The 25,952-nt window shown below is 38.3% G+C and overlaps 2 protein-coding genes across 5 annotated transcripts; one reads left to right on the plus strand and one right to left on the minus strand.

Moving 5' to 3' along the window:
• syncrip (synaptotagmin binding, cytoplasmic RNA interacting protein) lies at positions 1-13,687 on the minus strand. 4 transcript variants are annotated; one of them, XM_022685270.2, is made up of 12 exons: positions 13,531-13,686; positions 11,227-11,383; positions 9,513-9,631; positions 9,226-9,333; positions 8,979-9,092; positions 8,214-8,390; positions 7,845-7,980; positions 7,390-7,595; positions 6,900-7,049; positions 6,291-6,412; positions 5,756-6,149; positions 1-2,757 (listed from the first exon to the last, which is right to left on the minus strand). In XM_022685270.2, exons 2-12 carry the CDS (start codon positions 11,369-11,371, stop codon positions 2,719-2,721), a joined length of 1,710 nt encoding a protein of 569 aa, XP_022540991.2. In that variant the 5' UTR covers positions 11,372-11,383; positions 13,531-13,686; the 3' UTR covers positions 1-2,718. The 4 variants fall into 4 exon arrangements, with proteins under 4 accessions (XP_022540991.2, XP_022540990.2, XP_007259944.3 ...); XM_022685269.2 differs by having other exon boundaries at positions 1-2,760; XM_007259882.4 differs by lacking the exon at positions 1-2,757 and having other exon boundaries at positions 4,638-6,149; positions 13,531-13,687.
• A 3,009-nt stretch (positions 13,688-16,696) lies between these two features.
• akirin2 (akirin 2) lies at positions 16,697-24,121 on the plus strand. Its single transcript, XM_007259881.4, has 5 exons — positions 16,697-17,206; positions 21,725-21,865; positions 22,598-22,747; positions 22,973-23,044; positions 23,400-24,121. The coding sequence occupies exons 1-5, from the start codon at positions 17,041-17,043 to the stop codon at positions 23,408-23,410; spliced, it is 540 nt and encodes a 179-aa protein (XP_007259943.1). The 5' UTR covers positions 16,697-17,040; the 3' UTR covers positions 23,411-24,121.
• The last annotated feature ends 1,831 nt before the right edge of the window (positions 24,122-25,952 follow it).

Consider the following 25,952-nt stretch of genomic DNA (forward strand, 5'->3'; position numbering starts at 1 on the left):
TTTACAGTATAAAACATTTTATTTGCAACAATGCAAAAAAATGCACCAATAGTTCATTTAAATCCAAACACATCCTTAAAACAAAGTTTAGATGGGATGAAAATTTGTGTACAAAATCCAGTCAGCATATTCTACCAGCATCTTTAATGAAACCTTTAGTACCAATTTAACCCTGTAAAGGCTGTGCGAGAGCCGGCTAAATCACTGCTACCGCTAACATGCTCAAGATGACGCTGCATGTCACACTATACAGCCTTAAAACGTTAATAAGGAAAGGCCCCTTTCTTTAATAGTTTGTCCAGGAAAGTGACGGAGCCGTCTAGTTACAGACACTGTGCTAAATAAAAATGACTGCCTTCAATTCAGACTAAGATTTTGTATACTTTTAGCATTTTCAAAACACTACAAATATGGAAGATGTTATGTAAAAGAATACTGGGGTTTACTACACATTAAAGAAGAGTGAAATTAGACTTAACTGCACAACATCTGCATTTATGTTCATCACAGTTCAAACATATTTAATATGCGTCACCAAACAGGCATATTAAAATAAATTTACCTTTAAAAGCAAAAGTAAATGTTCCTATCAATAAACTAATCAGTTTGACATCTATCCAAAGACTACTGGTGGCCAATATCTGCTTGAAACATTAGCATGCAAGGCTGACTTAATTTAGGTTTCAGTAAAGAGTTAACCAATTAACAGGTGTGTAACACTCGTTTTTTAATCCAATAAAGCTGAAATTGAGGACAGCTCTGAATTACTTACTCTTCTCTTGCTGGCCAAGAAAAAGACCCTGCTTAGTTCATCTTGGAAAATGCAATTAATTGATAGTATATTATTAAATCCTTTTCTTAACAGAAGGGTTTGACGAAGTACAGACAAGGCATTCATAATTAACAAAAGCCAATGAGAGTAAAGCTGGCTAACTTGTCCCCACATTTCACAAACATGTTCTTCCGTTACTGTTCAGATTAGAGTTTTACAAAATGCAAAAATCATGTTATAAATTGGTTAAATGAGATTGATACCAGCATTCTGGAAAGTTGTCAACCCATCACAAGTAGCTATGGGAGAAAATTAGTGGGCAGATTGTGGGGAGGTCCATTGTAGCATAAACACCCTGACATTTTAGCTGAATTCTTGCTATTTTACTACTTTTTTATTACAAGTTTTTGATTGCCATTTCAGTGTCTGCAACCAGGCAAGCTCGTGTTGCTGAAAACAGATAGTGCTTCAGCCATGTTGCACATGTTTACAGGAGTAGACCCTGGTAAACAAACAAACAAAAAAACAACCATATAAACAAACAAAAAAGTTAAACAATTTTGCCAAATAATGAAATTAACAGCTGTCATTTACATTAGAAATGAAAACTTGTTTATCTGTGGGAAATTAGAAAATTTTATCCATTATGCTCAAAGCTTCACAAAAAAAAAAAAAAAAAACGACATGAACAAATCCTTCCTAAATTATAATACAGCCAGTAACTACACACTTCTGGGAGGAGGGGCAGCTTTTAGAGCCATGGAGACAAAAGCAAGGCTTGTTTAGACTCGTCAGAGTGTCATTTATTTTCACACGTACTTTCTCATTCTCACATTCGCTCTCTCTCTCACACACATGCACACACTGCTCGCAGCATCATCGGAACAGCATTATAAAACTATTATACACTAAAGTTGATTGGCTCCACTGTTGCCTTTGTGCATAAAATAGAGTATAAAAGCCCTGCGCTCTTTAAGAGTCTCCGTGTGTTTATATACATTACAGAGAGGGTAGTCTCCCGCCTCCACACTGAGGTAGTTAACAGACCCTTTAAAGGGACACTTCACCCAAAAACCTAATTTACAAAAATTCACCCTCCTACCACAAATGTAGTCTGATAACTCTAGATTTCACTGGTGACTGAGGTTTTCTTTTTTCTTTTAGGTTTTTCCATCTGAGTTATGAAGCCTAACAATCATTGGAAAAATATAGCATACCAAAGAGACTTGAACCTATGAGGCCAATGTAGCAAAGGTTCTGCACTAAAATTAAAGAAGCAAAACTTCAGACACCAAAACAGTTTCGGCTACAATCTGGGCTAAAGTGGGAGAAATGGGTGAATTATAGTTTTGAGTGAACTGCTCCTTTAGTAACAATAACAGCAACAACAAAAGCACACTAAAGGTTCTTAAATGAACCATTTTTTCTGTAATACCTGACCAATCAGGCCACAAGGTTTACACCTAATAAACCTGCAAAACATTATGTAAAAAACATTACATTTACATGTTTATTCCATGATGCAGCTGCAGTTTAAAAAAAACCCTCTGAGCAACTACAAAAACATACAAAAGTGCAAAAAACTTCCGTTATTACATAAAGGATAAGAACGCTTGGGGCAAACAGCAGCACCATCTTCAGTTACACTGAATTCTAAATGGCAGGCTGTTTTCTTTGGGGTGGGGCAGGGCAGTCAGGAGCTGGGGCTCTGGAACACATCAGATTGTTAAAAAAAACAGACAGAACAGCATTAAATAGTGAAAGTAAAGGTGAAGCCTCTGCTGTGGTGATCTTGAGTGGCAGTCTAAGAGTAGCTTGTGTTTCTCTCCGTAAGGCAGGAATAGAAGTGGACCGCTGCATACTAGACCTTACCGCTGGCCTCCAGGGGGGGGGGGGGGGGGGGGGGCGCTGTCCAGTGGAAAACACCCAGGTGCTGCGCTTCACCCTCAGAGGGATTTTTCAGGACCACTCTCCAGCCCCTTCCCCTGCTAGTTGGGTAACAAAAGGAACACGGGTTAGAGAGAAATTCACATCAGATACACCAACACACGCACACTCACATACACACACAGTCACTGTCATAATAAAACCTCATATACTGTCTATATGGTGTTGGTGACATGGAAACATCCAATACTACAGAGGTTTAAATAAGAACACAAAATTTCACTATGAAATTGTATTTAACAAAGTTAAAAATAAGTAAATATGAAAAAACACTCAAATCAATTGTAATTGGAGCAGCATGTGGAAACGTGGGTTGGGTTTTGATATGACAGTGACAGCAGGGGTCATCAAGTTTGGACCTGCATAGTTAAATAATAAACATCATATCACGTTTTTTAGCTCAATCACACCTCCTATCCAAACTGTTGAACTGAAACAGGTGTGAGGGCAAGAATGATCTCCAAACAGGCCAAAACTGAGGACCCCCATGATACACATCATCAGAACATCTGCACAGAGCGAAACAAACCCCATAAAAAGGGTGAAAAAAAGGAAGAAAAGAAAACATTCATTCACTGCCAAAAACAATTCTGATTCAGGCATGCAGATCAGGCACCCCGCAGTGGACACAAGCAGAAGTGCTCTTTACTTATTATATTGGTTTTTTTTTTTTTTTTTTAGTGTGATCAGAGGGGAGTGGGGGAAATTTTTTATTTTTTTATCACTCTTATTCATCTAATAAAGACAGGGGAAAAGTTCTGATTAAAGGAAAGCTAAATAAAAGCATGACTCATGCACAACAATCACCTCCTACTAGCACATCAATTTGAAAGAAATTGGGCCAGACATGCAAGACCACCTAAAGCCTCCAATCTTAATAAATACAGACGAGTCCGCCATTAGACAATATTTTTCCTCTTTTTTTTTTTTTTTTTGTTAAACCATGTTTTGAGTCATCAGATGTGTGTGTTGGAAAAGAGGGAAGGTGGGGATCTCTCCTACAAAAACATCCAACAAAGGGATTCTTCTGTCAAGAACTTTTAAAGAACCAATCAGAAAGATCCTTTAAGCCTGGCAGGCCTGCAATTTAGAGTGCACTGATTATACTGGTAAACATACAGTCTTGTGCAAAAGTTTGGGCACCCCTGCTCAAGATAGTTTTAGACTGCAGAAAAATTAAACATCCTCCAACACCACAGTGGTTCCAACATTCTCGTGCATCTTTTCAATAAAGAAGAAATTACTTTACATTACTTTAACTCTTTATGACTTTATATTCAGTAACTACCAAAGTGAAGCAAACTAGCTAATTTGTTTCCAACTTCCATCAGTGAGAAAAGCAATGAAATATTGGCTTTCTTCCTTTTTGTGACACTTTCCCCTCAATTCATTTCATATTGTACACTTTATTATTTTGTCCGAACATAAAAAGAATATATATATATATATATATATATATATATATATATATATATATATATAAAATACATATATATATATATATATATTTTTTTTTACAATTTATCTTCATTCATTCCCACAGAAAAGCAATTGTATACACATTAAAATTAAACTTTAGTTTTTTTTATTTTATGATTGTTTGGATCCCCACCCTTACGCCTAAACTGAAATTAAGGAAAAATAAGTATGATAAAGAAGTATGCTTCTGTAGAGGATGTGAATTTACACTCATCTGAAATTGTAATGAGAAGGGATCAAACTTTTGGGTAAGGCTGTAAGGACACTGACAACCAATAGCCCACTGACATGCAGAGTGTGAGCTTGAGAGAGAGTGAGAGAGATGGAGAGAACGTGGGGCTAAAAATAAGCAAACCTTTTTACATCCTTTTCTTCCAGCTTTAAAAATTTGTGAGCAATTTGAAAAGAGAATTTGCCGAAACATAAATTTGAAACACAATTGGAGTTTTTGTACACGGGTGCGTGTATGTTTTATTTGAGCAGACAAAACAGCAAAGAGTACAAGCCAAAATGTAAAGCCAAAAAAACAGGACCACAGTCCTCTTTTTTCCCCCCAAAAAAGACAATTCACGCTATTTTACTAGCATTAGCTTCCGTGACATACAAATACCATTTTTTGTTTTGATTTTTTTCTTTTTAATTGAAACCGTTTGAGACATTGTTTTTGTTGTTACCTATTTAACATAGAGACCAAAACTTGCTATGAACATACATGATACTACAGCCAAATAGACAGAATTAGCACATGAAGCAATTTTTTTTTTTCATTTTCAAATCTGATTAAAATGAATTGGAATTGCTTGTAAAACAAGTTTTAAAATAAAAAATGGAATAAAACAAAACCAGTTCGGCAAAAAGCAGGTGGGAGTGTGACTACTTTTCAAGTCCAGAGCGGATCGTTAAAAATATGTACAGGAAAAACAAACACCTCGCCAGATTTTGCCAATTTTGACAGACAGAAACAGAGCGCAAAGAGAAAAAGCGCAAGAGATTGAGAAACAAAGAAAAAAAAAGCAATGAAGAGAAAGACAGAACGTGGTGAAACAGGAGTATAAAAGTGAGAAAATAAGGATAGAATAAAGAGGAAAATCTTAACAGCAAAAAGAAAAAGGAATGAGGGGAAGAAAAATGGAATAGAGAGAAAAGAAGAGAGAACCCCTGACAAGGAAGAAAAGAGAATGAATAAGAAGAAAGAGAAAAATTGAGAGAAACCTTAAATGTTTTGGGGCCCAATCAGATCAAATATTTATAAAACGAGTGTAATATATAGTTTATTAAAAAAGAAAAAACACAAAGCCCTACTTTTCTTTCTTTTTACGTTTTGCTTCTCTACTTCCACTGTTGCCCAAAAGAATCCTGATAAAACTCCTGGTTGCTGTCAGATTTGTAACCATAGTTACCAGAGTGATCACCACCTTGCAGCGGCTGTTGAGCAATAGGTTGCGAGCCCCAGTTCTGATTATTGGTCTGGCGCCGTTTGGAATCGGGCTGGCTGTAGCCATCGGCTTTGCGCTTGCCTCCTATATTTCCACCGCGTCCACCCCGCGCACCACGTACCCCGCGGACCCTCGGTGCCGGCCCTCCTCTTCCTATGCCTCCTCCACCCCTCGGGCCACGCCCAGCTCCGCCTCCACGCTGTGGAAATCCTGGCCTGCCTCGTGGAGGGCCCGCCCCTCCTCTGCCTCGTGCTGGGGACACACCCCCTCTGGCTCCACCCCTGGCACCTCCACGGCCCCCCCGGGGCGCTGGCGGCTGGAAGTCTTCGTAGCCAAAGTATGGGTCTTCGTAGCCGCCCCGGTAGTTGTGGTAGTCATAGCCATAATAGTCGTAGTAATCTTCATAGCCATAATAGTCAGGAGGGTAGGAGTAGCCACCACGGGCTCCGCCTCTCCCTCGCCCCCTGGCGGGAGGGGGCATTTGAGGGGGACCGTAGTAGTAGTAATCGTCATACCTGTGAAATGGAACAAAGATCATTATCACAACGCATATTAAACAATTTAGCAAGATTATTTTAAAAGATGTTTACTTAAACCAAAGAGAGCAAAATATGCAAACAAAGAAACACCCAGGTTTAAATAGTGATTTTACATACATTTGCGTTTTGGCTGCTTGTCTCTGGGCCTTGCGTTCTTTCCTCTTCTGGTCTGGGGGCTTCGCAAAGACAATCTCAATGTTTTCACCCTCCAAATCCTTCCCATTTAACTCCTCCAGTGCCTGCAGTACAGAAAAGCAAAACAGAACATAGTACCTTAGAAGTAAGGGCGTCTGATCAGACAAAAAAAAAATTGAGTAAATTTGTGCACTACAGTTAGTTGCCATATAATGAAAAATGAATTTGATTGCTAAGTGATGGGGAAGCAACTAATGACTATTTAAGTAGTCAACTAATTATTTGTTAGATTAGTCACAGTTTTTTTTGTCATTCCCTCCATTTGTACTTTCTACTGGTCAGGACAGCTAAACCATTAGGCCTCAACACCAATTATGCAGTACATTTTAAAAGTTTGACGTACCTATATTAAACCAAAAATAACAAAGTATATTATACGAAACACACAGTTTGAATGTTATTTTTAGAAGATTCTAGCAAGAACTAGCAAAGACAGACTGTAGAGTGCTTAGACAAAGAAAATTGTGTCGATCATTTTTTTAAAGCCGTTGTTTACGCCGATTAAAAACAGGGTCCACACTGTCTCATTACCTTGACAGCACCATCCCTCTCGTCAAAGTGAATAAAAGCGTAGTCCTTCAGCTTCTTAACTCGTTCCAGCTTCCCGAACTGGCCGAAGGATTTCTCAAGTATTTCTTCTGTTACACTGTTTGCCAGGTTCCGGACAAACAATACCTTTACCTAAAAAACAGGGGGGAGAGGTAGGTAGACAACAATGCCCAGTTACATTCAGATGTCACCTCATACAAGTACATGAAACTAAGAAATTAAAACCAAAAACAAGGGAGAATTTAGCAGTTCATAAATCATAATTTAAGCAATAAAAAAAAACATGCTAACAGGAATAAAGGAGAATTATTAATTGTAATATCCAGAAATGGGTGATAAGTAAAAAAAAAACAAATACCCATAGATTAGGCAGTGTTAATAGGAAAGTGAAATGTTGCATCACTTTCCCATACTGCTCCTGAAAACCTATATAGCTATCTATCATATATATATAAGACTCATCAGTTCTCACCTTGGCCATGACCTCTGGATCAGGGTCCTCAATAGGGTCAGCCCATTCCACCGTAACAACGTTCCCCCAAACTTTCACCTTCCCACTCATCAGCCTGCGTCTGGCCTGCGCTGCTGTCTTGTGGTCCTCATACTCCAGGAAACAGAACCCTCTGTTTTTCTTTTTGTCATCAGGCTGGTGGTACAGGATAACATCATTCAGGCCCTCTGAAAACACACCCAACAGAAAGACACAGATGAAATTAAAAATCACATACACTGATACAAAAATGTATAAGTAACAATATTTACCAAGAACTCGTCATGGCATGGCCAAAACCAGCATTAACATGAACATAATCAGTCTTCAGCTGGCCACTGAGTCGTGTAAAAAATTCTCATCCAAAGGGGTGAATAGAAACTGTCCCAGATTCAACAAACTAGAATCTAGTCAAGTCCAGCAGTTAATTCACCAACCTGTGACTTTAGCGAATTCTTCGACAATCTGTTCTTTTGTCTTGTTCTTAGGAATAGAACCCACGAAGAGCCTGTTGTTGGCCACCGATATACACACACCAATCTGCTTTCCTGGTCGAATTTCGTGATTGTTACACTGAAGGAGAGAAGTGCAAACACACAGTTACAGCATTTACAGGTATTAAACAGGATTGACCAAAAAAAAAAAAAAAAAAAAAAAACACAACGTTCCCACCTCCTAGTCTATATACACCACATTTTTGGTTACTTGATGATTGGTTGATTGTGTGCTAAGATTTCAAGCACTTTACATGAGACAGTGGGAAAAGAGCAAAGTTTTACAGACTGATGAAGAAAAAAAACCCTCACCAGCTTTACAGCCTCTAGTGCCGCCTCTTTAGTGCAGAAAGTGACAAATGCATATCCGCGGTTCAGTCCACTCAGCGGGTCCATCATCAGTCGCAGGTCCCAGATGGGCCCAGCTTTTTCAAAAAGAGGCACCAGCTCATCCTCGAACAGGTCTCGTGGGATTTTACCCACAAATATCTGTACAAACATGTACATATTTTAAACATCTTCAGACATCGCTACATGAAGTTAAATGGACTTTTACAGTTTCAATTATATGAAATTCTTAATCAAACAAAGTCATTCATAGTTTTACCATCAACCCCACATATAAAACAATACACATACTGGCTTGTGAGTTGGGACAGAAAATAAAGAGGCTTTATTAACGCTAATTATGCCATCATGGTGACACCTGGGTTTTATAAATAAAGTGTTTAAAAAAATAAAATAAAAAAAACCACAACCAATAAAATGTATTGGTTCACAAAAAAAAACCACATAATTTTTTATCTCACTCACTGAATGCTTTGAAAAATGAGTGGAAATCCCTTTTCAAACATTTAAGATGAACTACGTTGTTTCTGTGATATATGAAACATGTCGCTAAGCGAGACACATTTTAACTAATAAACTCTGAAAAAGGCCTTTCAGAACAGAAGTACACTCAAACCTATCTGAAAAACATCATACCAAGTTGACACCAACTTTTAGACTGGTTGTATCCTGAGAGCTTAGAAAAGAGCCTGGTCTTATTTAAAACCAGAATGGGCAGATGCGCGTTACCTCTGTGCCGATTGTGGGCTGGGTCCCAATGTAGACAGACTCTGGTGGAGGGCCACCGTATTTGCGCTGCCCCGTCGTGACATCGAGTGTGTAGCTGGTTCTCTCAAGCAGAGCCTGTGTGCAACAGCAGATTAAATTAAAATTACACATTACTTTAAAACTAAGCTAAAAACAATAGGTCAAGTGGCAGAATATATTGTACCATAAAATGTAACTACTAAAATCATGAATGCTTACTGCTACATACTTTAATTTTTGTTTCGTCTGGTCCTTTGTTGGAATCTGTAACTTTGGTCCCTTGCTTCTCCCTCTGTCGATGTGTCTTCATCACGCCACAGAGAAAGGCACTTTTGTTCTGAGAGAGAGAGAGAGAGAGAGAGATTAACACTACATTCACCATGTTACATGAATCAAATGTAAAATAAAAGTAAGTATAAGCATCAGCCAGAATCAAATCAGTCTCAGAAAACGGCTACAAAATGGGAAGCAGACATTTTCATAAAGCAAAAACTGATACCATTTGAACACACTTACTTGCACATGAGATAGGTCACTTTCTTTAAACTGTAACAGAACCTGCAATGCACCTTCCTCTTTAAACTCCTTCAAGGCTTCAATGGCGCGTTCATCCAGATCGCTATGTGCTACGAGGCCTGCCGAGAAACAACAAAAAAACAAACTTCACACACTCTGCTCACCAGCAGCAACACAAACGCTAATCAGTGAATATCCTCCATCCGATCAGATGTTATTAGTGTCCAGCAGCGTAACTGCAGTTACTCAGAGAGAGAGTTCAACAGTTTCATCATTCGGACAGAGATTAAAAACATCAAGGCTGAAGATACTCACCTTGTCTTTAACACTTTCCACTGGATGTGTCCACTAGGACAGTGACATTATTTTTTATAGTTCTGCTACTGTATTACAGACTGTAGGAATAGGTTAGTGGATTTACTAAGATCAAATTGGAGCACCACCTATGCTTCCTATAGCGTATTACAGTATACCACAACAAGCAAGTAGTCAATATTCGCAACCAACAGTTCCATTTGTCAGATCTGAAACTGATTAACACATCAGTAGCTGTTGACTGCTATTAAACACCTAATTTTACACAATAATTATACAACCAACCACATCACTAACTACTGGCAATCTTGTCATGATAATGCAATTGAGCAGATCATGCACTCATAAGTTATCCTTTGTTTTAACTCATGTAATTACACAACTGTCTCAATAGCTGCAGCATACGTTTTCAAGTGGATACACAATAGGAGAGCACTTATTTATATGCCTTACTTCTTTTCCGTTCGCTACTAAGATGCACTTGTGTAACTGCATGTGTGCAGTTACATATAATTTAGTACTGTAATATATTAGTAAATGTTACACAAATGTGTAACTTCAGTTACTACTTTAAAACATTTATACATATTAAAACAGACATCAGCTGATACTTGAAAATCTCATATTGGTATCAGAAGGAAATAAGTGGTATCTGTGCATCCCTAGTTATGCTCACAATGTACAAGACTGAGACACTGTTTTACCACAGTTTTACCACAAAAATGTCTTTGGGGGGGGGGGGAGGGGGGTTAAAATTAGTTTAACTCTACACAGTCTCTCTACTGAACCATTTCATATCAAATTCTCTTTGTATTCTTCTCAACCACTGAATGGGGCAATTCTTACAAAAAGGTGGAATTTCCCCTTAAATTTAAATAAAAATGCTTTGAATCGTTACACCCCTACTGTTTTCACACCCCTAATACACATCACCTGTCTCCGCCTCAGGACAGCTGCTACTATTGTTCCGGCAAATGCCCAGCTGGCTTCGGCCCAAACAGAACATCCCTTCACCCCCCTCGACTCTCACATATGCATCCATCCCCCGGGATATCATCAAGGCGCACTGCCCCCTCCTCCTCCTTGTCTACAGCCATCAAGCTCTAATCCTCAGGGTTTTTTTTTTCCACTCATTGTAAAGGCAGATGCCCTTAATCCAGCCCCAGCTACCACACAACCATGTGCAACTCCAGTTTAGGGTCATTTTGGGGGCTGCAGTACCCATTTTTTAATTTGGAAACCACACAAAGTTGCTTCAATCCTTTAAAAAAAACAGCATCACACTTAATAAAGAGAGGAAAATCAAATACAGTTTAACATGCAATGAATATTTAGGCTAACCCCAGAAGAAAGGAAAACAGGAGTCAATTTGAATTTTGTATCTTTTTTTGGTTCTTACCTGCTATGTAAATTTCATCTAGCTTTTCAGCAACTTTCTGTGGTAACCCAGCCTCAATTAAAGTCTGGAAGTGCTCAGAGTGGGTAACTGCAGATGTGTCCATCGGTTCCTCCGTACCGTTCCCATTTACATGTTCTGTAGCCATGCCGCCAGAAATCTGTTCAAATGCAATGGAGCCAAATTAATGTTGGACACTTTTGGAGGGACAGTGGACAGTAAATGATGCTCAGCTTACTATTCTTTAGCCAAAGAGGCTCCTGCTAGCTGTGCATGCAAACAGAAACACCCTCATCTGCATGCACTGACATAGATAACTGAGCAAAACTGCACTATTAACATACCATGGCAAAACAAGCAACGCTTAAATTGCAATCTGTGAATCAGTAAATTGATTAAAACAAGAAGGCTAACCCGTCAAGCCATAATAAACAAATACAATATAAACAATATTTTGCATAGCAGTATTTTTGATAAAACTTACAAACCAATGGCTCAATCATGCACACCAAAAAGAAAGCCACAAATCAGCCTGGGGTATATTATGTATCTAAATAAGCTAATCCCTGACCATTTGATTTTACAGGTGGGGAAAGTGAAAAATGACATCACAGTTAGGACCTAATCGATGTCACTTAAACCTATGGCTCTCATTACATGTTAGGTTTGCCCAGAATTAAGCTCATTAACTCGTGACAAATTATTCCACGGAGAAATAACAATTTAGATTACTAACAAATTCTCAATTCATTTATAAATTAATGCATTTGTTTGCTAAATTCTAAGTTAAGCAATGGTTAAGTGTTACTGTAGAAGACTTACACTTAGAATATCAACACCTGCAGTAGGTTGATCCAGTGTATAAACACTATTCTGAGCTTACAGTGGATATAAGCATTTAAGGGCCCTAACCAACAGTTTCAGTATAGACAGCAGTATCCGTCCTGTTTAATAGCATTACATGCAGAACACTTAAGAATGTTCTTTTTTAAACAAATTTCTGAATATATACAATTAACGTTTACATTTTAATGCCAGCCTATTTAAACTACAGTGACTACAGTTTAAGTACTGTTTAAAATTCATCAAATCACAGCAGACAAAACGCTGAAATGCATCTCCTAAAATATTTCTGGCCACATTACTGACATCATTCTTTAAAACTCTGAACATCATTCCTACTGACTTGACCTGACTTTGGGCCAGACCTATTTGACTGAAAGGGAAAAAAGGGTCACGTGGTAAAAGAACTGAAGTTCTGGCTGCAATTTACCCTTTACATGTAATTTGCCGTTTCATTTAAATATGCACTCCAGAAAATCTAACAGCTTAGGCAGTGTTTTTAAAAGTGTTTTAGAAGCAGCACAAGAACTGCAGTTCTGTGCACTCACTGCAGCTGCATTTACACACACAGCAGAAACACACATCACCTATTATGCCCCCTGCGTTAAAGTAGCAGGCTGGCCCAACATGCGCGTTTTTCGCGTGTTAACAGTTTTAAAATCAACATTTTGATGCCTCAGAAACACAAGCATTCTAACATGGACTGGCCTTTAAACAGGGCACCTGGTCATTCGCATGGCCCTTTAATGTCTTGAGACTACAGTGCAGCCGTCTGTACGACCTTAAATTATCGAGCAGTTTCAATACTCGCGCTGTCCGTTAGACGGCGGAGTAGAACGGCGCTCCTGCATCATTTTAAGGTGGACCGGATAATTCGGATCAGCAGAAGAAAAAAAACATCGTTTCCGAAACGGCGTACGAGGCCACAGTGAGAGCAAACACACACACACACACACACACACACACAACTATTAGGCCACATGCTTGTATACAGAAGAACACACTGTGCTCGCACTTAACTCACTGCATCGTAAAGCAGTTTTATTAAACACAGAGCAGTGGGAGGAGCGGTGCTGTTGGTTTCTGCCACTAGCGTTAGTGTAGTAATAGCGTGGTTAGCTAGTAAACCCTAGCGTTAGAGTCAGCGCTACATAAGCACCCAGCGTTAGCTTCCAAAAGCCACCATAACCAACAAAGCGCCCGTATACGCCCACAAACCGATTAGTACAGCGTTCTGAAAGACAAACTCGCAAATTATACCCCGAGGAGCGCGATATTACTGCGGGAATGCTGCGAGTCTGTTCGCCCGCATGGGCCTGGCTAAACCCGCGAAGCCTCCGCGCGGAGTCCATTTTCAAAAAGCCGGTCAGAGCGACCAGCCCCCTCACACACCGCTCAAAACACCGGAGGACAGAGCGCGAGCGTGGCGCCCCCCTCACACACACTCACACCGCGAGCACTTACCTGGAGAGGGTGGTGTACGGGGCGCAGCGTCTGTCCGTGTAGGTGAGCCGGGGTTTAGGAGTGCACGCGCAGGAGTCGAGTCTGAAGCCCCGCCGCTCCGCTCCGCCTCATCAGATAATGTAAAATGGCGGAGTGCCGCTCGGCTCACGCTGGACTCAGAGAGCTGCTACGGGGATGCTGGGGGACGCGCGCAGGGGCGGGGTCTGTAGGGGCGGCACCAAAACTGAACATCATTAATAACGACTCCAATTAATAAGACTGAAAAAACATGTTAATAACACAACTAATGCTAAAAAAATTATGAAACCAATACTAATATTCAGAGTACTGAAAATAAACCACACGCTAATAACGTTAATAATACTACTGCGGTTTTAGACTAATAAAATAATAATACCTGTTAAATAACTATGCTAATGCTACTGAAAATAATAACACTAGGTTATAAACTGTGTTTATATATATCATATCTATAGGTTAAACTAGGATTAATAACACTACTAATGCTAATAAAACAATAAGAACAATACTACTAATATTCAGAGTAATGAAAATAAACTACACGCTAATAACGTTAATAATAAAATGGAACTACTAATAATAAGACTAATAAAATAATAATAATAATACATTAGTAACACTACTAACGCTAATAAAACAATAAGAACAATACTACTAATATTCAGAGTACTGAAAATAAATATGATAATAACATTAATCATAACAATGGTACTACTACTAATAAGACTAATGAAATAATTAAACCAGGTTAATAACAGTACTAACACTAATAAAACAATGAGAACAATACTTCTAATATTCAGAGTGCTGACAATAAATTGCATGTTAATAACATTATTAATAACAATGGTACTAATAAGACTGATAAAAAATTAGATTAATACAGTACAGATTAATAACACTCCTTATGCTAATAACAATTATAAAAATAAAGAGGTAATTAATAATAGATTAACTAATAAAGTAATTCAATAATAGTGCTACCACTACAATGAGTAAATAAACCAATAATACTGAAAATAATTAAGTAAGAAGAAGAAATGGAAAGAAAGAACTTTTGGGTTCCAACCAAACACTTTGTCATACATTGTCTGATGCACAAGGACACAGGTGTTTTGGGTCCTTCAAAAGTAGTAATATAATAGAAAAATGTTTTTAAAAAACTATAAAAGGATCTCTAGTACCAAGATTAATTAGTGTGAAAATCACTTTCTGACCATTTTTGGGGTCCAGATTTAGCTTTTTTACTTTGGGCCCATTTCAAAAGGTGTCATTTGTCATTCAAACCTTTGTTTGAATATGGTCTCAGTGTTCAGCTACACAAAGCCACACCACCACACCACAAAACACCTTATACACCAAATATTGATTGTTAGTTACATTTGGGTTAAATTAAAATTGCAATGTGCAACCTATTTCTGTACCAACATTATTCAAAACTCATACAATGATCATAAAATGAGCTTTTTTCATAGGTGGCTTCTGTGTTGCAGGTTGACAGAAAGTTAACTCTTTCATTGCTGCTGAGAGTGGCCCTGTATCAGCCAAAGGCAACCATGACCCCTATACGGCAGAATTGTTATACTGGGAAAAGATGTCATTAAAAAAGTTTAACTACCTCAAATGTACAGTGGTAAATGAAAGCAACTACTCTTGATTGTGAATTTAAGTAATGATTCAGGTTATAATTGCATCTAGTGTATACAGGTGGTCCTACTTTTTCTGAATGGTCACTACAGTGAACTATTCCAACAGGACAATATTTGTTGGCATAATGTTGGTATATATATGCGTGTGTGTGTAATTTTCTACGAGGATGTCTGAGAAAAACACCCCCAGAGGACCCCCATAAAAAAAAGAAAGTCCAGATAGGGCTTCCGCTCTGTGAACTCAATGAATGCAGTCTGAGACAATCTAAAGCATATTCATTCATACACGACCCATTCATATATAATTTTGTATAATTCCAGCCTTTCATCGCTTTGAATGTAAGCAAGTTGATTGGTTCTTTTTGTTGAAGTAGGATTTTAACATTGAACAGACACTGGGTTGAGCGTTACTCTCATTCACATTTCAATCAGTGGCTGGTCTCCTTATTAATGACATCTCTGAAAGAGGGCTGCTATACTGAAAAACAGGGGAGTCTGACTCCAACGCTGATCTCTACTGCACAGACCCTGGTTGCAAATGTGAAAATGAAGCAGACAGAACTCTCAAGAACAGAATCCTTATGGATCTACAGAAACAACCTTCTCATAATATGCTATTTCAATACATACACAACAAATACTAGCCAGTGGGCACACAGCAGCCAGAACTCCTGCCAATAAGTCAATAGCAGTAACTGTAGTGTTTTGTTGGGCAAAATCTGTTTGCTGTATAAAAATAGAAACATACTCAGAGTCACAGAGTGATTCAGTGACACATTATTCAGCTTAATAAATGACATAAACGTGTGTGCATGTAGCTCCATTAATCACCAACAGAAACATGTCATAATAATATGACTTTCAATAATACCAGTCAGTCATCAAATGAATTGCACAGCCTATTTTAGTACAGTTGCTGATAATATGCATCCCTTAGTATGATGTATTATGTAACAAAGCAAAAATCATTTTAATCTGCTCTTATGAACATGACCATTTGAGTTCTTCAAAGTGTTCTTCATGAGTCTTCCCACTCAGATTTTTAGGGATCCTGAAATTAAATGAAAGTAATCCTGCAATCATGTCAATGTGGACTAGAAGATGAACAAGAATTTTAAATAATACAGGAAAAGGAAGAAAACTTTTTTAAATGAAATCCAGATTTATTCCAAATCCTTTTCATGCATCTTCTTTACACAATATAAAAATACAACATCCAGAACACACCTTTTGTCCCTGGCCTTTGTTCGTGGTGGGGGTGTAAGGCTATAGAGGGGCTGCTGTTTACTCGCAGCTTTTTTTCAAATCCAGCAACACTCCAAAAGCACCAATCGAGGCATTTAAACCGAGGACGAAAGCGTTTCACGGGTATTGTAGTTTTTCAAAAGCACTTCACGCGTAGGATTGCTTTGATAAGCAGAGCACGACAAAACTACAAGTCCCATCCAGCATCGCAGGCTCGGCGCATGCGCTGATCGTCACTTACGCTCTAATGTTTTGTTTCTCGCCATATTCGCTGGCCGGTTAGGAAGAGTGAGCAGTGCTGGTTTTGTACTTCCGAGAGAATCCGCGTTAATCTGAGTGATAAATGCTCAAGAATCTCAGTGGTTGAAGGGCCAGCCGGTCTGTAGGTTGTTTATCTTTTAGTCTGATGCGGTTTTGAGCGCTTGAGGAGATTCGGGAGCTGAAAAAACGACGTTAATTGAGCCCCCACCCCTGAGAGAGAAAAGACAAGGAGCCAGACCTACGACAGCGGCTTCAGCAGCGTGTACACCGGTGTAATCCCCGCCGTAGGCGGATTATTACCTTTATTTCGCATTGCTGCTTCGTGTGAGAGACCATGGCGTGTGGAGCCACCCTAAAAAGGACTATGGACTGGGACCCAGTGTTGAACCCGGCTTCCCCCAAGCGGAGACGCTGCGCCCCGGTGTCCCCGGCTTCCTCCCCGCAGAAGTACCTGCGGATGGAGCCTAGCCCGTTTGGAGAAGTGTCCAGACTCAGTACAGGTTCAGCTCTTTCTCTTTATTACCCAGTTAGAACACTATATAACCGAGTAACCAGGCTCACCGTGCTGTTCAGCAGGACGGAAAACAGTGCTAGCTAGCTACCTTTAGTTAACCAGCCACTTCCTTATAGGTCAACGCTAATGCTAGGTTAGCTAGCTTCTTTGGAAATACTTTTAGGGGCTTGTCCTTAAGATTGTAACTAACTTATGTCTGTTCCTTCATGTTTTTTATCACAGTTTTATTAACCTAAATTAAAATATTTTAGTGCTTTCAGTCGCTTTCATGGCGGTTATAGACTAGCGACTAGGTTAGCTAGGTTAACTAACTCACTAACTTAACTAACCTAAATAATTAGCCAGCTTAGCTCATCATACATTTTTCCTGGTCTTAGCTCTGTCTATCTGTTAACTCTATTCATAATCCATAATTCAACTTCTGGAAACTGTTATTGCAGCATTCCACCCATTCCTCAAAACCCTCTAGGTTCCATAGCTCAAGAATTAAAAGAGAAGTCGCAGTGAAACGTGATAACGAGTAAAAACTTTTGAGTAGCCCACCTTCATTCTCCCCTAGCGTTCTGAAATACAGGAGTTTTAGCCAAAGCTCCAAACAGGCTTACTTCATTGTTTGAATTCTGAGGGTCTTAATAAAGAACATTGTTTATACACATTGTACTTTGATATGTTGACTGATTAGCTCAAACTAGGAATGCAACTATTAGTCAATATAATTGATAATATCGATTATTAAAATATGTCAACTACACATTTCATTTTCGACTAAACCTTAAATTGTAACAGTACTGCATTATACAAAGTGCTGGGGAAAGAAGCGAAACCAGACATGGGTAAATGGCTTACTTGCCCAGGTTACACTCAACTTAGTCTATGTCTTCAAAAGTGCCCAAACACGATAGATTATATTTAATTATTAAATTATAAGACCTTTTTCATGTTTAAACAACATCTAGACAGTTAAATGCCTTTTAAATCTTTGTTCAGCTATTTCTATGGTTGGAGATGGAGGACATGGCAAAAATAATCATTGACTAATTGAATAATCGTCAGATTAGTTGACTACCCAGATAATCATTAGTTGCAGCCCTTGCACAAACACACAGGTTCAATAGGGGAATGGATTGTAAAATTAAATTCTGTGGAAACGCATAAATATTGTAGAGATATTTCTACAGACTAAATCATTAGCAGTGTAAGCCTGTTTGGAGCATCAACTAAACCCAAAGTATTTAAAATTGCTGGGGGTGAGTGGAGGTGGGTCATTTGACAAAAGTTCATACTTGTCATGTTTCACTACTCCCTATGTCCATTTTACACCGGAGTTCTCCTTTAAATCGGAATAGATTCTACAAGCTGGGGGGCAGGTGTGAAATTGTTTGTGAAAAATTCTTTGTAAAGAAGCTTACAGACTCATTCCTTTTTAAGGTGGTGGTAATGAGGGGGCCAACAACACACATGTTAATAATACAAATCTCTTAGTAGGTCTCCAAATTTTCTGTGGTATTTTGTTTAGGAAGTTTGCTCACAGTGCCTTGTATTTATTCCTCCACTCAATAAAATGGACTGCTTATTTCAAAACTAGGGGTTAATTGGCACTTCAAAGCTAGTGTTAGAATCATTAGCAATTAACTGGAAGTTAACTGCAAGTATGATAAAATTCAAAAACGGTGAATTGATTGTCTTGTTTTTATCTTTATCAATAAGGCAAGTTGTGAGACCTACTGTTCCTGAAAAGATACTAAAAGACATTCCCGTTAAACGTGTTTGGATTGTTGTCAAGGTCTTTCCTCACAATGTTGTTTGGGTGAACCAGTCGAAATTTGATTACGTTTAATCAATCAATGATCCAGTGAATCATGGTTGTGTTTACACCTGGCTTGTGGTAAACAACAGAAGAAAAGCCCTGATTCAAAAATGTAAATTATCTACCATAGACCATAAGTTTTCTTTTGGAGTGGGTGTTTGTCAGAAATTCATGCTGTGTGCAGGTTGTCCTTTTTTCTTCTACCCTGCCTCTTCAAGCTGAGCTTTCTGACAAATGCATCTGGGCTGTTCAGCTCGCACCAAAGTCACCACTGAAATCAAGCTCGGGCTACTTAAAGGAACAGTTCTGGAACAAAGAAAAGTAGCATGATCGATCCCTGACTTCAGGCATAGTCAGTTGTTCAGTCAGGACATGTTTGGTATTTGATATGGGCTTCTTTAATTTACAACAGGGGATGCTAGGCTAACGGTGTTAAACTTGGGACTTGGACTGTGACCCAACTCATTGTGGTACATACCTGAAAAACAGTTCTTAACCAGTCTCGCAAAACCCACCCATAATCTTTATTTGTTTGGCAAATTAATGTGGTTTAGAACACAGTATGCTTTACTTTGCTCTATAAACACACTTTGAGTAACTGGAAAGTATTTTGCCTCTGCACACTATGTGGTGTTCCACTTTCAGTTTAAAAGTGGAAAGTACTAAAAAAAGGATATTAGGAAGATAACAGTTCTAATTTTAACATAAATGTTTAGATAAGACCTTACTAGGGCTGGACCCGAATATTCGGGTATTCGGATATTCGTTCGTTGAGTAGGTATTCGGTTTTTAATTTTGGTATTCGGATATTCGTTTTTTTTTCTCCTTTCCAGAGTTCCACCTCACTCTAACCACTTCTGTTCTCGCGGGTCCCGTCAGAATATCTTGCGCGCGGGACAGAACTGAACTGTTATTGGCTGGAGCGGGAGTTTAATCCAGACGATGCGGGAGCAAATTAATAAATAGTTAAGAAAACTGTAATAATTGTAAAAAAAAAAACCTAAAGAAAACTCTCAACGCGCAGGATGGACCGACACACACACGCACACACCGATGGTGTTTGGACTGGGGTAAGGAACGGGACCACACTATTCAGCGCTGCTGTTTTAATAAATATATAAGTAAATTTGAAGCATTAAATGTAGTTTATTTAATTTATATTAGGAACGTGGGGCGGGAGCGGCAGAAATGTGTATGTGGCGGGCGGGCGCGGGATTAAAAGAAGCAATTTTTTTGCGGCGCGGTAACGAGACAGAAACGCGGGAGCGTGGAAGAGTGGGTTTAAAAATCAGTCTCGCGCAGACCTCTATTATACATGATAAAAAAAACAAAACTGATTTATATAATAAAACGTAAGGGGTAATGTGGCAACAGTAGGGGCTAAATCGGTTACAAAAGCCTGGCCTACAAAAATGATGTCTGAACGAATTTCCTCTTATCTAATATAATTTAAAATGGTTTAAAAATATAAAATAATTTCTAAGCAAACGAAATATTTAATATTGAGCTTATAGCCCAAGTGCAAAAATACAAAATTAGTAATACGGCTATGCCCTGCACAATGCTTAAACCGAAATAGACCAAGTACAATAACGTCATTAACAATGACTTTCCTCTACTCTAATATAATTTAACATGGTTTAAAAATATAAAATAATTTTTAAACAAACGAAATATTTAATATTGAGCTTATAGCCCAAGTGCAAAAATACAAAATCAGTAATATGCCCTGCACAATCCTTTAACCGAAATAGACCAAGTACAGTTTACAATGACTGTCCTCTAATATAATTAACAATGTTTAAGAATATAAAATACTTCCTGAACAAACGTTTTTTGTTGTTGTTTTTTTTTTTAAGCAAATAGCCTAAGTGTGAAAACACAAACAGCAATTTACTGGGCTGGCTTGCGCAGCGGAGAAACCGTGCAGCAGCCTCCTAGCCTGCATACGCAGCGGATAAGCCGCGGTGTAGGGCAGCAGAAATTCCGGGATGAAAACACAAAGAAATCTGGGCTAAAAACACAGAAAAAATATGGGGTGAAAACACAAAAATCCGGGATAAAAACACCAAAAATCCGGGGTGAATATGTCTCGTCGGTCAGAGCAAATTGAACATTTTTCAGTGGATTAAAGGGGCCGTGATTTGCTTTTTTTTTTTTTTTTTTTTTTTACCTCTTTTTTAAAAAAACGAATATTCGAATATTCGCTTCGAATCAGTGCCGAATATCCGGAGCTCAAAAAACGCTATTCGGGCCAGCCCTAGACCTTACTCCAATGTCTGGTGAAGTTGATGCGTGTAGCTTTGAATGGAAATGCTGTAACAGATAGATATATAAGGTTAATTACTTAGTAGATGACTCCAAAAGCAGTAATCACCTGCACATTTTGCACCTCTACAATTCAGACATTACATTGGCACATTACAGCTTCATATATTTCACTGATCTGTTCAGCATAAATAGTTTCAAAATAGTTTATTAAAGTCTATTCCAATGTGAATACATTATTCTCAGAAGCCTTTTTCTGCTGTCTGTAATGCATGGGTTGATCAGTGCAGCACATTATTGGCTCTCACTAAAGGTTATCCATTTTTGTTGGCAGAGATGTATAAATACTTTGCTTTAGAAGGATACAAAGTCATGCAGGTTTTGTATGTGTGTTTAACATACAGTTTCTTTTGTGTTTTTTTTTTACAGAGCAAATCCTGTTTAACATAAAGCAGGAGTACAAACGGATGCAGAAGAGACGACACCTGGAGAGTTTCCAGCCCTCGGACACCTGCTGCCCGCTCGAGTCACAGCCAAGCACATCCCTTTCAGCACACACCGCGCTGACAGGTAACACTGCAGATCATCCTTCATTCTCAACTGTAGCACCACCTTCACACTGTTATAAGTAATGAGTAAGAGATTAGAGCGAGCATGTGAGAAGGCTACAGCAGTCCAATTTCAAAACTCGCCCTTCCCTCTAAGCTCACTCGGGTTGCCAAGTTAAGGGCACTGCACCTACACGAATGAGTGCAGAACGTGTTCAATAACTTCTACTGTGGCAAACAACATTATAAACCAGCTCATGTGGATTTTATATAACTTCATGTGCATTTAGCTAGGTAGCTTTATGCACCTCTATCTGCATTAGCCTAAGCCAAGACCGTTATATCATTTCTAAATTCAACTGCTCTGAAAATGCACACCCTACAGTTGGACTTACTTCACAGATCCCAGTAATATACTGCTTAGTTTATCAGATAACACGTAAATCTGCAGTCTGGTCCAGATCTTTATTATTAGCCCTCAGTGTGTCAAGCAAAGTCAGTGAAGACTGGAAATAAACACATACATTTTTAGGCTAGCTAGTTGCCAGGATTGTCTAATTTTAGGAGTTTTCCGCATACTCGTCACTACAATTAAGCTAACTTAGTGGTTGTGACAAAATATACCTTTTATTTCATATTTGGTCCCTGAGCTTTTTGGACAAAAGCCGAGGCTTGTAGGCTGTATCCAGCTAAATTTTGCTTCTTTTGTATAAATATGTGTCAAATCTGACAAGGTATTATTTACTGTGTTCAGGTTTATCTGCTGGGTCATCATCCCCGTCCCGAAAAGAGCAGCCGTTATTTACTTTGAAACAGGTGGGAATGATCTGCGAGCGGCTGCTGAAGGAGCGAGAGGAGAAAGTGAGAGAGGAGTATGACGAGATACTTACCACTAAACTTGCAGGTAGATATTTGGTGTGATTAATTATTTAATTATTACAAGCAGTTTTTTTTTTTATTAAACTCTATGTCCACTTTGCATTAAATAATTTACTTTTATTTAGCATCTCAATTATTACTGTGGTATTAGCTCCAGTGTAACATAACTGCACACTGAAGTGTTGTGATGTGTGATGTTTCAGGTAAAAGTCTTCTGTGTATGACCTTTGTGTCTTTTTCCCCACTCTAGAACAGTACGATGCTTTTGTGAAGTTCACTCATGATCAGTTAATGCGGCGGTTTGGAGAGCAGCCGGCCAGCTGTGAGTCCCACTACACACATCAACTGTGCTCTCTGCTACTTTTGCCATTACGCACAAACATGATACTCTGTTTGACTCGCTACTATACTTTGCTTTCTTTGCTAAAGTATTATACTCTGCTTCATTAAACTACTCGCTACTATACTCTGCTTCAATACACATACTGCTACACTCTTATTGTATTATCTGATTCCCCTCCTTTACAACAGCCCCCACTGTATTATATGCTTAACTCTCAAATATACACTTATTACACAATTAAACACAGGTTAATATTGAAATATTATTCAGATTTTTCAGTAATAAAATTCTGTTTCTCATGGTTCAACATGTGTGTGTGTTTCCTCCCCTGTAGATGTGTCCTGAGGGGGTCAGGTGGTTCTGGGTGCTGCTGTTGCTTTGGCCTGGTCGCTCACAGATGTACCTGTGATGTCCGTGGCGATGCAGTGAGGGTTTTTGGGCTGTCTGTGAAGCCCCGTCCCCTTCACTCCCACCGGGCACAGAGTGTTTCTCAGGCTTCTGTCTGTGATTTGAAACCCCCCCTCTCTCCTACTTCCCCCAGCAGCTGCCTGCTAATTGGAGTGCTTCCTGCCGTCAACACCAATTACATCAGTCTTTTGCAAAACTAATTCAGATTTGTGGCCTCTCTCATTTACTCAGATATTTATTAGGTTTTTCCTCTTGATGCCTTTTTTAACATTTACACATGGTTTCATCTCTGTTTTTCTTCTTTTTTTTTTAATACAAAATGCTCATGTAAAGTTGACTGTACCATGACTGTGTGTGTATGTGTGCGTGTGTGTTGTGGCCGTTTGGTCACTGCAGGGCGCATGTAGCTCTGACCTATTAGCTTTGTAAAAACGCATCTGGGATCTCCTCAGGATTTCTCATGTACAAATCACTCAACATATTTAGATTGAAGTCTCTTTTTTTGTTATTTTTGGTACCCTCCCACTTGCTTTTATTTATTTTTTATTTTCATTTTTATTTCATTTTTCTCCAACATTATGGTTTTACAGCTTGTGTACTTTAAATTGCTTTTATGTTGAGAAAATATTCAATAAATTGTTTACATGAGTTACAGTTGCATTCTTTTTGTCTCCCCTCAACATGTATATGCTGCTAAATTTCCTTCGGGATCAATAAAGTATCTATCTATCTATCTATCTATCTATCTATCTATCTATCTATCTATCTATCTATCTATCTATCTATCTATCTATCTATCTATCTCTCTCTCTCTCTCTCTCTCTCTCTCTCTCTCTCTATCTCTATCTCTATCTCTATCTCTATCTCTATCTCTCTCTCTCTCTATCTATCTATCTGTGTGCATGCCAAGGCTGTGTATAGGCAAGAACTTGGCAATTACAGGGGTTATGATTTCAGTATATTAAAATATATTGTCATACTGTAAGCAAGGTAATATAGCAATTGCCGTCATACAGTGTAAATAGATTACCTTGATATGCGGTATTACAGGGCAGGGATTTACGTAAACTGCAAGTCCTGTGTTTACAGGGCTACAACAGCATCAAATTCTGGGTTATTTTAAAACTGAAAGATAATCTAATACGACATCCAGTTGTGCTGCTGACTGAAACTCCACTAATAAATGTTTATACAAGAATAATGGAGACACTGGATGGAATTTTTTTATGTGGTGTTGGTTTTGAAGCTCACTTGCAGATACAGAGTATCAGACAGCTCAGTACAGCTGTTTCTGACTGACCAAAAACTTTTTCTGAAAGGGTGAAGTCTTATTTACATAACTGTAGCTAACATGCTAACTGCTTAACCTCAATCTGTTCAATTGTGTTCCAGCAAAATAAGGCTCAAATTTCACGTCTACAAGCTAAAACTTCCAACCACAGTCTGAGGCACTAGTTGTAGACTCCTGTATGCAGGTTCAGTGTGTTTGCCTTTCACCTGAACAGAGGATATTACCATTATCAGACAGTCTTAAAACTAGGTGGTGCTAAGTTTTTGTCCCCCCACTTGTTATTAGACAGTGACTCAAACTCAGTAAGCACCTGGTCCTGTGTAATCTTAAACACACTTGAATAACTAAGGTATTTTGTCCTGTTTTAGCCACAGAGCAGAAAAGCACGTAAGACACCATATTCATGAATTGCCTTAGATTAGTTTACATTACATTACATTTGGCAGACGCTTTTGACCAAAGCAAAGTACAAAAGTAATAGAAGGTAAAAACATCTTTATATAGGGCCTATCGGAGGTCAAAGGGAAATAATGGGATAGAGGAGTAGAGGAGAGGAAGAAGGAAATGAGGTTAGAAAGAGTTAGTTTGTCTTTGTTTAGGCTCTATATAAAGATGTTTTTACCTTCAATTACTTTTGTATGAATAAATATCTTGTGGTGTACTGAGCAGTACATCAACCTCTGTAATATAACTCCACAATCTGTTCTTCATTTTTAAAAATCATTACAGCATATTTTTGCCAAGAATGTAAATCTACTGTTAATAAAAAAAAAAAAACATTTTAAACTTTTGGACTACTTTAAGGTCATTGTATTGTTTAATTTAATGGCTATTTGAAATTCTGAAATTTTGCAAACGACTTGCGATAAAGTGAACTGGTGTGCTTATAAAAGTACCTACATGTATATGTAAATATATAGGTAATGTAAATATGTGCATATCCAACCATGAGTAAATGTTCACAGGAAAGTAAGCTTAAATAAATGTCCATGTAAATGTATATAAATTATAACAAGTATATATTATAATGTAATAATTTAATATCAATATATAGTATAATATACCATTTATTTGTAATAAATAGTACATTAATAAGTTATTATACAGTTTTACTAGTTCATTTATTTTTTTCATTAAAAAAATATACAAAAATGTAATGCATTAAGATTTTTTTTTCTTGTTCCTAGA

The sequence above is a fragment of the Astyanax mexicanus genome, chromosome 1 (genome assembly GCF_023375975.1).
Source record: "Astyanax mexicanus isolate ESR-SI-001 chromosome 1, AstMex3_surface, whole genome shotgun sequence".
NCBI classification, from domain to species: Eukaryota; Metazoa; Chordata; class Actinopteri; order Characiformes; family Acestrorhamphidae; genus Astyanax; species Astyanax mexicanus.

What these genes read in the sequence shown, in the direction of transcription:
- syncrip (XM_007259882.4), bottom strand. Translation starts at nt 11,371, where the DNA reads ATGGCTACAGAACATGTAAATGGGAACGGTACGGAGGAACCGATGGAC. An exon ending in CAGACGAAACAAAAATTAAA is followed by an intron (nt 9,093 to 9,225) that starts GTATGTAGCAGT and finishes TGTTGCACACAG; the next exon opens with GCTCTGCTTGAGAGAACCAG. An exon ending in AGAATTCGCTAAAGTCACAG is followed by an intron (nt 7,596 to 7,844) that starts GTTGGTGAATTA and finishes GTGTGTTTTCAG; the next exon opens with AGGGCCTGAATGATGTTATC.
- akirin2 (XM_007259881.4), top strand. Translation starts at nt 17,041, where the DNA reads ATGGCGTGTGGAGCCACCCTAAAAAGGACTATGGACTGGGACCCAGTG. An exon ending in AGCACACACCGCGCTGACAG is followed by an intron (nt 21,866 to 22,597) that starts GTAACACTGCAG and finishes TACTGTGTTCAG; the next exon opens with GTTTATCTGCTGGGTCATCA. An exon ending in ACTTACCACTAAACTTGCAG is followed by an intron (nt 22,748 to 22,972) that starts GTAGATATTTGG and finishes TCCCCACTCTAG; the next exon opens with AACAGTACGATGCTTTTGTG.